This window comes from Carcharhinus amblyrhynchos, chromosome 4 (assembly GCF_965287045.1).
Source record: "Carcharhinus amblyrhynchos chromosome 4, sCarAmb.v2.hapA, whole genome shotgun sequence".
NCBI classification, from domain to species: domain Eukaryota; kingdom Metazoa; phylum Chordata; class Chondrichthyes; order Carcharhiniformes; family Carcharhinidae; genus Carcharhinus; species Carcharhinus amblyrhynchos.
Window position 1 is genome coordinate 3,357,596 of NC_137327.1, and position 15,788 is coordinate 3,373,383.

A 15,788-nucleotide genomic window follows, 5' to 3' on the forward strand; every position below is an offset into this window, starting at 1 on the left:
AAAATATGTTCTGGCAATCATACAAATGAATAATGTGGTATGAGTTTCACTGCCAATGTGATGCTGGATATGGACATCTCCATAATGGATCGCTTCAAACAGCTTTTCCCTTCTGCTGTTCACAGCAGGCAAGGTACACACCAGATCCAACCAAACCATGCTTGTAAAACTAAAAACTCTCCAACATTAGATGTGATTCTGCAATTGGACAACATTTCTAAATAATCCTCTGTGTTAAAAACTATGCTGACAGCCAATTTAAGATTCAGTCAGCCTTGTAGTGTGATGCATGCATGTGCGCTGGAGGCTTCATATATTAATACACATCTCTGTTCTTTGCAAACAGGGCATGTGCACACATTACACCTGTTTCAGTTAAACAAAGTGTGACAGCCATTCACTGATTCATTCCTCAGGCCACTGCCTTGACCAATGTGAGTCAAGCTGTCTGGTTTAAATTTCAAACAATGCTTGGCAGTTAACTGTCAGTCACCATAAACTGATGCATTCTCCATGGCAATGCCTCTCCCAGATTCTACTTTGTCAATCAGTCAGCACTCTTCTTCCACAATATAAAATTGTTGATTTACCTTACATTGTTTTCCTGTAAGTATCCTGATAAGTGCAAGGTGAAAAACTTTTAACAAAAGATGTTTCTTTTTTCAGCAATACTCATGTTCGGTATGACCAGATGACTATTTACACACTGTAACCATCAACTGCTCTGACACTCTGCTCCCTCCTAAGTCCTGTTTATCTGCTGCATGAGTCCTCACCAATCCAGATTGGTTCCTGTCTCTCTGTATCTTCAACTTAAGATCCTCTTGTGCTGAGATCCCTTCAGCTATTTGAATCTGGAACGTCCTCTACCCGAATAAACTCCAATTCATCCCACCTTTTTTTTCTTCTTTCATGGGTTGGGGGCATCACTAGGAAGGCAGCATTTTGTCTATCCCTAATTGCCTTTGAACTGAGTGGTTTGCTAAGCCATTTCAATGGGCAGTTAAGGGTAACCACATTGCTGAGGTTCTGGAGTCACATGAAGGCCAGACTGGGTAAGGACAGCAGATTTTCTTTTCTAAAGGACATTAATGAAGCAGAAGGGTTTTTACAACAATTTATACTTTCATGGTCACTTACCAAGACTAGCTTTAAATTCCAGATATATCAGTTGTATCTGTACTTAAATTCCAGCAGGTGCTTAGCTTACTGTTCCAGTGATATTCCATGATGCTGCCATCTAACCCCACCATAGCAATCTTCCCACTCACATTTGTGCCTCCATTTGTCTGCTGCCACACTCGCACATTTCCCATCTGAACCCATCCACCTCTTCTTCTGTCTCATCCTCCAGGACCTTCCTTAGCTTACAGTCATCCCTCCTGACACCTCTTTCTTTGGTTGGGTCTTGTTGCATTTTTGATTGTGCCTCTGAAGCACCTTTGCATCTTTTTCAGTGTTAAAGTTGCAATTCCTAGTTATTTTAATTCACTTTTTTGCAGGCTAATTGCTACCTTCAAAGCATCCACCCCCAGCTGTGTCTGTTCCTGCATCCCCTTTAAAATTTAGTCTTCCTTGATCTGGGACTTGTATTTATCCAGTGTCATACCAATTCCTCAAGACATCCCTAAAGTTCTTTCAAACCTGTTGAAAAGAAAAGATTGACATGAGGAATGGATTACAAAAATAAGAAGGTTTAAATACCCTGATGTACATCAGCTTGAGTATTGTGAACAGTTCTGGGGAGAGCCGTAAGGAGGATGGAAAAGAGATTTCCTTGAATGGTACCAGGTTATGTGAAGAAACTCTAGTTTGGCTCTTCCCCTTACAGCAGACAAAGTTGAGGAGAGATTGATAGAGATGTTAAAAATCTGGACGAGTTTGGACGGGGTAAGTAAGGAAAGGTAGTTTTGAGGACCTAGAGCAGGTGAACCAAATCGCCTCCTGTACTGGACTCTTTGATGTTCTTATGGAGAATGTTATAGGCTGGAATCTGAACAAGGGTTCAGCTGATTTACGTGCTCAATTGTGGACGCCTGGACTTGGACTTTTGAACTGAAAGGGGAAAGGCCCTGCTTTTTATATTTAACTGGAATATGATTATTGTCCAAGCTGTCAGCTCCTGCATGTAGTTTCAGCATCTTAATGTGGATAATTGCCATTGATTATTTATAATTAATGGTGCCCTGCCCTAACTCCCACCAAGCCGTACTTGCCCACCACCTCTGCCTGTCACTATCATGTATTGGTTCTCAGTCTGACAACTCTTGGCTTGCCTGCCCCTGCCCCTCCCTGTCTCTGTAATCACCCCCTGCTCATCAACTTTACCAGACAGCATGCTTCTCCGGTTTTGATTTTCATTGCTCCACCATTGGCGGCCAGATGCTGAGACACCAGGTGCTGTGGAATTGTTACCTTTCCTGTCCCTACATCAACCTTTCTGCCTCTCTACCCTTATCCAGTAAGATGCTCCTCAAAACCTTGCCCTTTGTCCAAGCTTTCGGTCACCTTTTCGGATATTTGTTGATGGGGATCATTGTCAGATTTGGTTTGATAATTGTTCTGGTGAAGCATTTTGGGAAGTTTCACTCATGGGGTGTTAGATAAATGGAGGTTTGGTATGTATTTATTAGAATTAGTTTAGGGTTTAAAGTGAGAGAGTCTGATCTGGACCATTACTGAATGAGTAGAACATTTGTCCAGCTACATGTTGGGAAGACCAAAGCCATTGTCTTTGATTCCTCGCATAAATTCTGTTTCCTTGCCCCAGATTCCATCCCTTTGTCTATTTACCATCCTGTCTCCAGTGAACCAGCCTGTTCACAACCTTGATCTCATATTTGTGATGATCTTCTGACTAATTTTCTATCATTTAAGGCTGCTTATTTCTATTTTGCCTGACTTTACCCCTGCTGAATGTCATTTGCCTCAAACCCGCAGCATGCTTTGTTACCTCAAGACTTCACTGTCGCACATCAGCCTCCCATGTTCTGCCCTCTGCAGATTTGAGGTAAGCCAAAACTCTGTTGCCCACATCCTAACTTGGTCCAGTTCATAGAAATTTAAGGTATTGGGTGGAGGCCATTTGGCCCATCCAGCCAAATTCCAGTTCTTGGTCTGTGGTGCTCTAGGCTCCAGTGCTTCAAGTATGAACGAGCTACTTCTTGAGTACAGTTCCAGACACTAGAACTCCTCTATTCCTTCTGAGACTTAATTTTGAGGAATTTCTTCAGCCAGAGAGTCGTGAATCTGTGGAACTCTTTGCCACAGAAGGCTGTGATGGCCAGGTCATTGAATGTCTTTAAGTCAGAGATAGGTAGGTTCTTGATGATTAAGGGGATCAGGGGTTATGGGGACCAGGCAGGAGATGGGAATGAGAAAAATAGCAGCCATGGTTGAATGGCAGAGCAGACCCAATGGGCCAAGTGGCTTAATTCTGCTCCTATGTCTTATGGCCTTTCAATCTATGTTCGTTGTTTAAGGACCTCTCTGTTAAGGGAAGTATTCACTTCTATCTGGGCCTCATAATTTTATGAGCCACTGTTGAATCTCCTCAGTCTTTTACATTTCATCTTTGCGAAAACCCAACCCATCAAATCTTTCTCAGCTAAAATTCTCTGATAGTCTTTCAAAAAAAATGCCTAGAAACTACCCAAACAAATCTCCATCCCTGTATGTGGAATTATAGAGCGCAGAAGGAGGCCATTTTTGAAAGTGGTATCCAACTTTGGGATCCATGGGGGTGGAAGACATCAATAATGTGCTTTGTGGTGATATGCTCTTTGTCCTCTGACTAAAGCTAAAGTGCTTTAGGACCTGACACGACACGTAAGGCACTATATAAATGTGATTGTTAGAATGTTGAGTGACTTTCACATGCCCTTCAGGAGAGAAATGAATATTGATAAGATGGGTTCTAATAAATTTGAATCTCTGAACTGGATACTCTTCCTTTCATTTTTCTGTTAATACGTATTGCTGTTTCTCCAGTAACTCCCAAGGCACTTTCCCCTTCACACCTTGCACCTCTGTTGCCTTGTCATTTTGTATTTCAAATATTTACTATCTGAAGTGAATTGAATATTTAGGTGCAGTGTTCCAATAATGTGGCAGGTTTTCCTCCATATACAGTAAAGTAAAGCATTTTAGGTTTATGAGTAGTAGGGAGGGGGTGTGCAATAATAACCAGGAGTCAAACTGTATCGCTATTCAGCCCTTGTTTAAAGTGGTTCCTCGGTAATTCGTAACTCCTCCCAGTTTTTGACTATAGTCTCCATGCGTACAGAGTGACTGTAACATCATGTTACCAAATCCATGTGCAAACAAGACTTTCGCCATTTTATGTCAACTCCCTATTACTTTTGTGTTTTGAAACCAATACACTATGAAATACAGTATCTGTTGACTGTTGTATTAATATCCAGTAAAAAGTTGAATATCAGAATTTATTTTGGAATCTTAGTTGAGGCAAGCGTTCCCTCAGATAGCAGGAGAACTTGCTGTGTTTACCTTAATAGTGACATTCACTAGGTCAGGTGGCTAGCAGCTTTCTTGTCTGAAGGATAGCATCTCCAACAGGGTCAACTCTCCCTTGCTACTGTCTCGAGAATCTAGATCTTGATTATACAGATTGTGCCATGCCTTCTGATGTCACACAAATTAAATCAAGCACTCAATAATTGTACATGTATCTAAAGCTATGGGTACAAGTTTGGCCTTTGATTGAGGATTTATCTAGTACTGAGGCAGTGGTGATGAAGGCGGCTCTTTTCAAACCAGCAGATCAGAATGTTATGGATTAGAAATCCATATGGTGCAAAAGGAGGCCATTTGGTCCATTGAGTCTGCACCAACTCTCTGACAGAGGATCTTAACCAAGCCGCACCACCCCCCCGCCCTATTCCTGTAACCCCACACATTTAGCATGGCTAATCCGCGTAACCTACACATCTTGGGACTCTAAAGAGGCAATTTAGCATGGCCAATGCACCTGACCAGCATGTCTTTCAGACTGTGGGAGGAAACTGGAGGTGTTGATGTGATCGGCGCAACTCGTGGGCCGAAGGGCCTGTTTGTGCTGTAGTGTTCTATGTTCACCCAGAGGAAACCCATGCAGACAGAAGGAAAATGTGCAGATGCCACACAGACAGTGACCTGAGGCCAGAATTGAACCCGGGTCCCTGGTGCTGATGCAGCAGTGCTAACCATTGTGTCACCGAGCTGCAGTGCCAACGTGCTGTGTTAACCTGGAGGAAGCAAGAATTTGGAAATAAGCATTGGCTTTTGAAGGCACTTTGCCAGATTGATATTGTGACGATGTCCCAGTGCAGATCATACAATGGTTGGTCATACTCTGGGATAGCTGCTCTCTGGACTCATGAGTCTTTGTTCACAAACGGTAATGTCTTTAAATCACACTCTCATTTTTTATCTTTTGGACTGTTCAAGAGTTTCACTGTCTCATAATGGGCTCAATGCTGTGATATCAATTGCTGACATATCAACAGCCAGATCTGGTTTCTAGACTTCACAACATGGGAGAACTGCACAAATTGTCAATTCTTTTTGGAAGTCGTCTGCTTCCTGGTGTAAATATATTGAACCTGTATGGATCGGATTCTTTCTTACGATCAGTCCCCAAAACGACTATTAACAAATGTTGCTGTTGAAATTTGTCAAATTAAAAACAATATTCCAATTTAGCAATGAATGATGTGCATCTGGTAGTACATAGACTTAAAGATGTAAGGCTAATGGCATTGCCTACGTGCTGAATGGCGTTGCCTGTATGATCTCTAACTAGATCCAAACAGCAAATGCTGGAAATAGTTCTCAGTGTAGTAATACCTTGAACCATTTTATTTGGTGCTTATATTTTTGAAGTTTTGTCCTGCTGTACTTGCATCAAGGAAACAGTAGTTTGTTAATTAAGCAGTAGAAATCCTGCCATGCGCTTCTATCAATGTGTTGCTGCTTATAGCTTGAAATAGATGAGAGTAGAATATTTTAATTTTCTGGCATTTAGTCATGAAAAGTGTTCAAACTAAATATTCACCTGCTGCCTCTTCTGGTCAAATATTTGGTCCCACATGACAGTTGCATGTTTATGGATGGCTTTGGCTGTCATCTCGTGGCTTGTAGTGATGCTGGGATGATTTGGTTCAACTCACCCTGCATGGTCTTTGATGTGGCTTGCATGGTGCTGGGTAAGTGCCGAGTGATGGTTTGACATTGTTTGCAATGGAGAGGTTGGAGAAGTTAACTGTAACCAGGAGGTTGTTGCAGATTTCTTGCTGACTGACTCACTCTAATATAGATGGCGCCTAACTGGCCCCAACTTGTTTGCAGGAGCATCCGTCTAGAGAAACTGAAATTGGAGAACAAGTTGATATTCGGGGATAAGTTTTTCAATGTTCTAAATCTTGATACCTTGAATGTAGGATAAAATGTCTAAATTTCTCTGGTTTATTTTCTCCTAGCTCACCTCTATTGCTAGAGATTATCTTGTTGCACTTCGCAGGTCATACGTGATTCCAGAAGTTTTAATGGTGCTTTGGAAATTGCATTCTTCCATGAAAACTGCATTGCAATATCCATGACGATGACCTCATTTTATTGGGTCTAAGGCAAACTTCAGATGCTGTGGTGTCATCCAGCGTGTAAACTCAAATCACGTCAAGTATTTGAATACCAGTAACTATCAATGCATAATGCCAGCTCCAGTCAATTCCTGCATATAAATCTGCTTTTAACATTGTGATGCCCTTGTCATTTTCTGAAACCATAACTTCTTGCCCAGGCATTTTTGTGGTGGTTGGCCTGTCTTATCCAAGTGACTGCTAATGTTTTTGCGTGCCATACAGACAAAGCATACCATAGATAGAGAAGGAAAGGAGACGGTGTAAAATGTAGTGTTACAGTTATAGTTAGGATGCAGAGAAAGATTAACTAGATATGAGATAGGTCCATACAAAAGTCTGATAGCAGGGAAGAACCTGTTCTTGAGTTGGTTGGTACATGTCCTCAGACTTTTGTATCTTTTTCCTGGCGGAGAAAGGCAGAAGAGAGTATGTCCAGCTTGCGTGGGATCCTTGATTATGCTGGCTGCTTTTCTGAGGCAGTGGGAAGTGTAGACAGAGTCAATGGATGGGAGGCTGGTTTGAGTGATGGGCTTTGTTCATGACCATTGAAGATTATTGTGATCTCGGACAGAGCAGGAGCTATATCAAGCTGTGATACAACCAGAAAGAATGCTTTCTCTGGTGCATCTGTAAAAGTTGGTGAGGGTCGTAGCGGACATGCCAAATTTCCTTAGTCTCCTGAGAAAGTAGAGGCATTGATGATCTTTCTTAACTATAGCATCAGCATAGAGGGACCAGGATAGGCTGATGATGATCAGGACACCTCGAAATCTTGAAGCTGTCGACCATTCCTACTTTGTCCCCATTGATGTCGATGGGGGCATGCCCTTCACTACACTTCCTGAAGTCAATGACAGTCTCCTTTGTTCTGTTGATGTTGAGGGAGAGATTATTGTTGTAGCATCAGTTCACCAGATTCTCTATCTCTTTCCTGTACTCTGTTTCATCATTGTTTGAGATCCGACTCACTATGGTGGTGTCATCAACAAATTTGAAAATTGAGTTTGAAGGGAATTTGGCCACACAGCCTGACTGTTTGAAAGGTGCTATATAAATGCTAAATTGATTTGTTTTATTATTATCACATGCATTAATATATAGTGAAATATGTAAACCTATACAACAACTAGCATTTATTTGGCATGTTTGAGACAGGCAACCCATGGTACTTCATGTGGCACAAAATTTGACATGGAGCCACGTAAAACACTGAGACAGGTGACAAAAGCTCAATCAAAAAGGTAGGTTTTAAGGTTTAGGAATTCAAAGCTTGGAACATGGACAGCTGAAGCCACAGCTACTTGTCATGGGCACAGGAAATTGGGAACATGCAAGAGGCCAGAATTGAGAATTTTAAAGAGCTGGAGGAAGTTATAGTGTGTGTGTGTTTTGAATGCTTTTTGATTGGGACCATCATGGTTCAGCCAGATGTCTCTATGTAGGTACATAGCTGTATGAAGTTATCAGATTTGCATTACGGTGTGGGAAGCTGGACTGCCACTTCCACTCATCAGCTGGTTCACTTCAGACAGAAACTGGTATCTTTTCAATGCTACAGCATGCATTGCTTTTTTTAAAAACTTTATTAGTGTCATAGTAGGCTTGCATTAACACTGCAATGCAGTTACTGTGAAAATCCCCTAGTCAACACGCTCTGGCGCCTGTTTGGGTACACAGAATTTAGCATGACATGGTCAACATAACCAGCACATCTTTTGGACTGTGGGACGAAACCAGGGCACCTGGAGGAAACCCACACATACACAGGGAGAACATGCAGATTCTGCATAGATAGTGACCCAAGCCTGGAATTGAACCCAGGTCCCTGGCACTGTGAGGCAGCAGTGCTAGGCACTGTGCCACCTGATGTACTCTGCCTTCAATGATAATGATCTACCTAATTCAGCCATTTGATGCTAACAATTTTATTTAAAAAGCACCCTTCCCTAGATGCTTAACTAGAGTCCAACCCTGGTCAGAGGCATGTGTAGGGAACAACATAGAACATTACAGCGCAGAACAGGCCCTTCGGCCCACGATGTTGCGCCGACCAGTTAAAGAACAATGACCCACTAACCTAAACCAATCCCTTTTCGTCCATAAACCTATCCACAGATCTCTTAAACGCCCCCAAACTAGGCGCATTTACAACCTCAGCAGGCAGGGCATTCCAATCCCTCACCACCCTCTGGGTAAAGAACCTACCCCTGACATCCGTCCTATAACTACCCCCCCTTAATTTAAAGCCATGCTTTCTCCGTCCGAGGAAAAAGGCCATCACTGTCCACCCTATCTAAACCTCTAATCATCTTATATGTTTCAATAAGATCCCCTCTTAGCCGCCTTCTTTCCAGCGAAAACAACCCCAAATCCCTCAGTCTCTCCTCATAGGACTTCCCCTCCATACCAGGCAACATCCTGGTAAACCTCCTCTGCACCCTCTCTAAAGCCTCCACATCCTTCCTGTAACGTGGGGACCAGAACTGCACACAGTACTCCAAGTGCGGCCGCACCAGAGTTGTGTACAGTTGCAACATGACGCTGCGACTCCTAAATACAATCCCCCTACCAATGAACGCCAAGACACCGTTTGCCTTCTTAACAACCCTATCTACTTGATTCCCAACTTTCAGGGATCTATGTACACATACACCTAGATCCCTCTGTTCATCCACACTATTCAAAGTCCTCCCGTTAGCCCTATACTCGACACATCTGTTATTCCTACCAAAGTGAATTACCTCACACTTCTCCGCATTAAACTCCATCCGCCACCTCTCGGCCCAGCGCTGCAACCTGTCCAAGTCTTCCTGCAAACTATGACACCCTTCCTCACAATCTACCACACCTCCGACTTTGGTGTCATCAGCAAATTTACTAATCCACCCAACTATACCTTCATCCAGATCATTAATAAAAATTACAAACAGATTTCTTAGTGAGAAATCCCAGAGTGAATGATGTATAAAGTGAGAACAACTTCATATTAAACTATGATTTCAGGATGAGAACGTAGGTGTAAATTGGTAAAAGCTGAGTTGAGGAATAATATTGAGCAACAGTTTAATTGACACATGCAATGGCCAATTTCTCAACTCTTATTGAAATGGTCTTGTGGAAGGATACTGAAGGCACAAACCTTGGTGTTAACTGACAGATGCTTTGATTTGAGTGGGGTGGGAGAGAGGGGAGAAAACTTTAGGTTTTGTTACTTATTGAGTTTGTTTGTCGGTGTACATTGATTCTCTTTCAGCCTGTGTTTATCTGAGATGAATTTCATCTCTCCAGCATGTAGTCTGTCTGTATTCCAAAACTGCCACTGCAATCTATCAAATTACTCTTCCCACACTTGTGTTATGGTATGCAGCAGGATAGAAATCTTGTCACCAAGCTGGTGAATGATAGGAAGCTGAAACATTCCTTCATGTCTGACTGCTTAGTAACCTTCAGATTGCAGATGTGGCAGCAGGGAAATGCGTCAATGTAATGCATAAGTCTCCTAGAGTGTTTGTGTTTATTTCCAGAATTATTGGTAGAAGAAAAAATGTACTTTCCCACATCTGTATTTTTGACTGCATTTTGAGCGATGCTAGAGCTTTATCGCATGAAGCTTATTGTGTAGCCAGGTTGGTATTTTTGAAGAACACAAGGTAGCCAGTATGTTTTCAGATTTTTGTACTGGAAAATAAAGTCTACTGCTTGGAGGATTACAACTCAGACTCTCTGTTTCAATCGGGTTAAATAAGTTGTCGTCTTGGGGAACCACGACAGTAGCCAGTATGTTTTCAGATTTATCTCCCAGAAGTAGCTGGTAGATTTTTATATTTTGATTCTTCATTGACTTGTCAGGCTACATGCTGGTTTCTGTGCTGTAATGACTGTGCAAGCCATTTAAATATTGGTGGGCTTCGGAACGCTGGATGGTAGGCATCTGTCCATCTTTGGTGAGGCAAGTGGACAAGGGCATTGAAAAAAGATTTTACAAATAATAAAATTCTCTCTGCCAAACACTTCCCACCCATCCAATTGTGTAAAATATTATTTTAATAGGATTGACTTGACTTGACTTGAGCTTGTTTTGTACTCCTAGTTGGTGCGACCTAGTGGCGGTGTCATTAAGACTTTCCATAGTAATAGTCCATCATAGTCACATCACCTGATACTGTTCTGTTTCAGCTTAATGTACAGTAGGAGCATAATCGTATTAAATTTGATACTGGGCTAGCTGAGGTTTCAGGATAGGTGAGCAACAGTTTATTCAAAGAACTAAGTTTTTAAGGAGAGTCAAAGGAAGATAGAAGGGGGGTTTAGGGAGGGCGTTCTAGAGGTTAGGCTTTGACAGCTGAAGACATGACTGCTAATGGTGGAGCATTGAAAATCAGGGACTTGCGACCTACTGGCTAGTAATAAGCCAATTCATTGAAATTAAATTCAGTTCAATGCAATTCAAAGTTCCCACTGTTGAATGATTCCCATCATTGTAAAATGATTACCTGGCACAATTGTGATAGCTTCCACAATGGAACTGCTGCTCTCCACCCAAGCTGGAGTGATGAGTTGACACTTGGGTGCCTATGGCATTGTTACTTTTGTCAAATTCAAAATGCCTCAGAATTGGATAGAATTTAGTTACACCATTAGATGTGATTTTTCAATACTTGTCCAATGCTGACCCTGTTTTCATATTGCCGACTGATGTACTGAAACCTGCTGAGTTCGGCTTGTAAAGGTGAGAATTCAGCAATTTGAACCTCTGCTTCATTGTATTAATCTTAGATTTGCTGCATTCAGCAACTCTGAACATTAACAACACAAATTCAAGCATGAAGACTTTAGCAACTCCCATATCTAACCTGTTTCACCTCCCTCGTTACGGTGCCTCCCTCCTTACCCTTAGGCTATTATATCAGTTGGTAGTTGCTGTTTGTGATGAAATTTGAATAGTTGATTTCCTGTGTATATACTTTCCCCTCAAAGCTGGGATGCACTCTACCTGAGAATATAATTTGCATAGCTGTGGGCTGTCCCCTGAAAGTCCATAAGAGTATCCTCCATAGCAAAGCCTTTTCTAAGGCTGATATTCTGTCACTCTTTTTACCTGGTGTTTTCCACCTAGGGTGCCAATTTTCCCCAGTGTCTCTGGGAATTAATCTCTCGACCATCCTGTGAGCAAACCAACGACTGCATGGCAAGGTAGGGAGCTAGCTCAAGAAGATTAAGGTTTGGCAGGAATAGATTGCATTGTCCCTGGAATCTGCTCAACCCATGTAAGATGGTGACTTGTATTTGACCTCAAACTCCACTTTGCTCTCCCATCCCTATTTCACTTAATTCTCTTAGCTTGGAGTAAGGAGTTTTGAATATGGATGAATCGCCCCTAATGCTATGTGTGTATGGGCATTCCTGATTATTATTTATTCATCACTGCTGTCTAATGTATGCATGTGGAGGTTTTGGTTGAGACATAGGAACTAAAGGAGGTTTTCATCCTCCTTAAGCCTCTTCCAACATTCTTTTAGGTCATATCCAATTGGTGTCTTAACTTCATTTAGCCCCCTATTTTGATTACCCTAATGTCCTTGCTTAACAAAAATCTATCAATCTCAGTTTAGAATTTTTTATTTGAGCTCTCCTAACTGTACCCTCCAAAAGCCCCCAGCCTCAGCAGCTTTGTGGGAATTACAACAGATTTACAACGCTGTGTGAAGTAGTACTTCCTGCTATTACCCCTAAATTGCTTGGTTTTGATTTTAAGATTATTAGTCAGGACATGATGGCACGGTGACAATGTCATTGAACTAACAATCCAAAGGCCCTAGCTAATGCTGTGGGGACCCAGGTTCAAATTCCACCACGTCAAAATAAATTTGTTTAATAACACCTGGACTATAAAACTACTCACAGTAACGGCCATGAAATTATTATAGATTTACCATAAAAACCCATCTGATTTGTTAATGTCTTTTCGGGAAGGAAAGCTACCACCTGTACCTCTGGTCTCCATGTGACTCCAGATTCACAGCAATGTGGTTGTCCCATAACTGCCTTGCAAGTCACTCAGTTTAAGGACAATTAGTGGTGGTAAAAAAGAGCTTCTGGACCCCTTCTGGACTTTGCCAAAAGAGGAATAATGATCCTTTCCAGTCCTTTCTGACAGTTTGCCATTGAGCACTTCAAGCCTGTTACAGCACTCATTGTTTGCTGGGAACAGAAAGATGGTGGTTATGTTACTGGAGAAGTAATTCAGGCATGATGATCTGGAGACACGAGCTCAAATTGCACCATGTCAACTGAGGAAAGAAATCTGGAATAAAAATCCAGCACTAATGATGACCATGTAACTACTGAATTATTGTAAAAACCCAGCTGATTCTCTGATGTCTTTCATGTGTGGCAAAGTATTGCTGTGCTGGTGCTCCATCATTTCTGCACTAGCAGTCCACCTTTATTTGCCACTGTGGTCTAAAAGCTGGGCTTTCTAGGCTGACTAGTGACTGTGTTTAACCTGAGTGAGTGACTAATCCCATGTTTCTCCACAGATCACACACGATGTAACGTATGGATTCTAGATGGTGAGCTGTACCACAAAGGCCTTCTTAAGTTTGCGGTTTCTGGGGACAACTTGAAGAACACCCTGGCAGTCTTTGTGGCAGACATGGCCAGGCCTTGGACTATCATGGATTCTTTGCAGAAATGGGCTAGTGTTTTGCGGGAGCACATTGACAAACTGAAGATCCCACCTGAGGAAATGAGGGAGATGGAGCAGGAATGTGAGTATGGTATCGGATTTTATAATGTGGAATGATGAGAAGTTCTATTCTGTTTTCTCCCTGTGGTTTATTTTGCTGAGCTGGATTGTATTGGATGCAGTGGTGAGGTTGTTGGTATGCTTAGTTCCATATTTGGTGTTACTGCTGTTTCCTGTAAGCACAGTATTAAAAAGCCATGTGGCACTGAATGTTGATTTTTAGAACTGTTCTATTGACTTGGGTTTTAACTACTGCCTATAGTGGTGTCCATCCTTCAGCTTTGTTATCTCAACTGCAGCGATAGGATTTGTTGGATTCTGTACTTTTAATATTCTGAACTAGAGTCTCAAAAGATCAAAAAAGTCTAGTTTTGGATTATGAATTTTTGATTTGGGTTGTCTTTATGTCATGCTGCACAGAAATGAGTAAGAATGACAAAATTGATGAATTGAAGTAATTGTTTTCAATACTAGAATGCCTTGTTCCTACATGTATGATGTTCAGTGGTGCAACAGGAGTTAGAATTGTCTTAGGATTGGGGTCAGCCTGATAGTTGTGACACTGGAGTAACAACCCAGAGTTTGATGGGTTCAGATTCTACCATTGCAAGCTCTGAAATTAAATTCCGGAAGAGTTTCCGGGCTCACGTTCTCAGAAATGCAAATAAGGAGATCATATTTTTAATCTCTCCATGGTAACCTACAATTGTCCCTGGTTCTGACCTTGCTTGGCATTCATAAGGAGCTATGGTAGCAGAAACTATCCAGTAGTACCCTCACCACTCCCCTGGCTGAGATCAACACATTGTGAAAATGGAAATAAGACCTGGGACATTCTGCTTTTACCAGCTGAGTCTCTGAGTAACTGTAGTCTATTAGTTTCATGTTTTGGGGTTGATTGACACAATGGGCCTTTCCTTTCTGGCATCTGGGCCAGAACCAAAAGTTACCTTTGCTGGCTGGCTGTAAAATTCCCATATCCTCATTGTGGGGAACATAACTGCAGCACAAAAAGAAATAACCAGCAGAGTATTTTCTTGCCTTACTGGCTTCACCCTACAGTACAACAGCTCCACACTTGAACTGATGATATCACAGAATGACAGTGTGACATTCTTGAGTCACGTGGGGAATAACCATGAGAACCTAGTCTCCATCATTCTATTAATCTCCAGATCTGAAATGGGAAGTATTTTAGTTCCCATATGAATTGGAAATTCTCTGTTTCACAAGTGAAATTTGCAGGAAAAGTGAATTTTGCACAGTTAGAGAATCACTGACCCTGTTGTTTTAGCAGCTGGCTCGGAGAAGTTAAAAGGTGCAGCTTCCGCAGTAGATGCTTTTATATTGATGTTGTTTGTGATGGGTGCCACTGCACTCTACTGCTACAAAGCGGTTTTCAAGATTAATCTGTCTGTTCAAATCTTTTCCCCTCCATGCCCCAAGAATGACCCAAGGCTCCTTCTGATTGCCTCTTTAGGAGTTGTTATAGGAGGTGCTGTTAAATGTTATAATGGACTTGGTAATTCTGACATTGTAGGCCTCCACTTAACCATGGCTGAATGAATCAATGTAATGGAGACCACTGGAGTATGGATTTCAGTGGTTTATATCCAGATGCAGCATTTAAAAAACAAATCTAATTATAAATTACTAATGATAACAGCTTTGTTATACATTTTAACAGAAACTGAGATTTCTACTTATTCTAATATGTATTTACATCTGTGTGTGCACGTATGTATGACTATATATGCATGAATATGTATGTATGTATGACTATGTATGTCTGTGATCATTACACTAGTGGCTGGAATTTGAATTAAGTCAGCCAAATTACTGAAGGATGATTAACAGCTTCTTCCCCGTCGTATAGTCACTGTGCTGTTTGTTCCATTCTTTAAGTTAGTGTTGGGAAGATTTTCTTTGGCTTCATTGGCTATTTTTATTTTGAATGGGTGTTACTTGTAGAAGGTGCAGAAGTTGAGAGGTATAGATCGGGTGGATTCTCGGAGGCTATTTCCCAGGGCTGAAATGGTCGCTATGAGAGGACACAGATTTAAGGTGCTGGGGAGTAGGTACAGAGGAGATGTTAGGGGTAGGTTTTTTACTCAGAGGGTGGTGGGTGAGTGGAATCGGCTGCCGTCGGTGGTGGTGGAGGCAAATTCGATAGGGTCTTTTAAGAGACTTCTGGATGAGTACATGGGACTTAATAGGATTGAGGGCTATCGGTAGGCCTAGTAGGGAGGGATATGATCAGCGCAACTTGTGGGCTGAAGGGCCTGTTTGTGCTGTAGTTATTCTGTTCTAAGTCGTCCCCATTTATTCCAGACCATTATCTTTTCCCAGGCCAATGTTATCCAGTTGAAATCATCAAATAACCATAGATGTGGCTGCAG

General features: G+C 41.8%; 1 protein-coding gene across 2 annotated transcripts in view; it reads left to right on the forward strand.

The window, feature by feature from the left end:
* dync1li2 (dynein, cytoplasmic 1, light intermediate chain 2) overlaps positions 1–15,788 on the forward strand; it is an 83,290-nt gene that overhangs the window by 4,254 nt on the left and 63,248 nt on the right. For both annotated transcript variants that reach the window (XM_080186685.1, XM_080186686.1), the window contains exon 4: positions 13,181–13,411. In XM_080186685.1, coding sequence (XP_080042811.1) covers positions 13,181–13,411 — 231 coding nt within the window. The remainder of the gene's footprint in view (positions 1–13,180; positions 13,412–15,788) is intronic.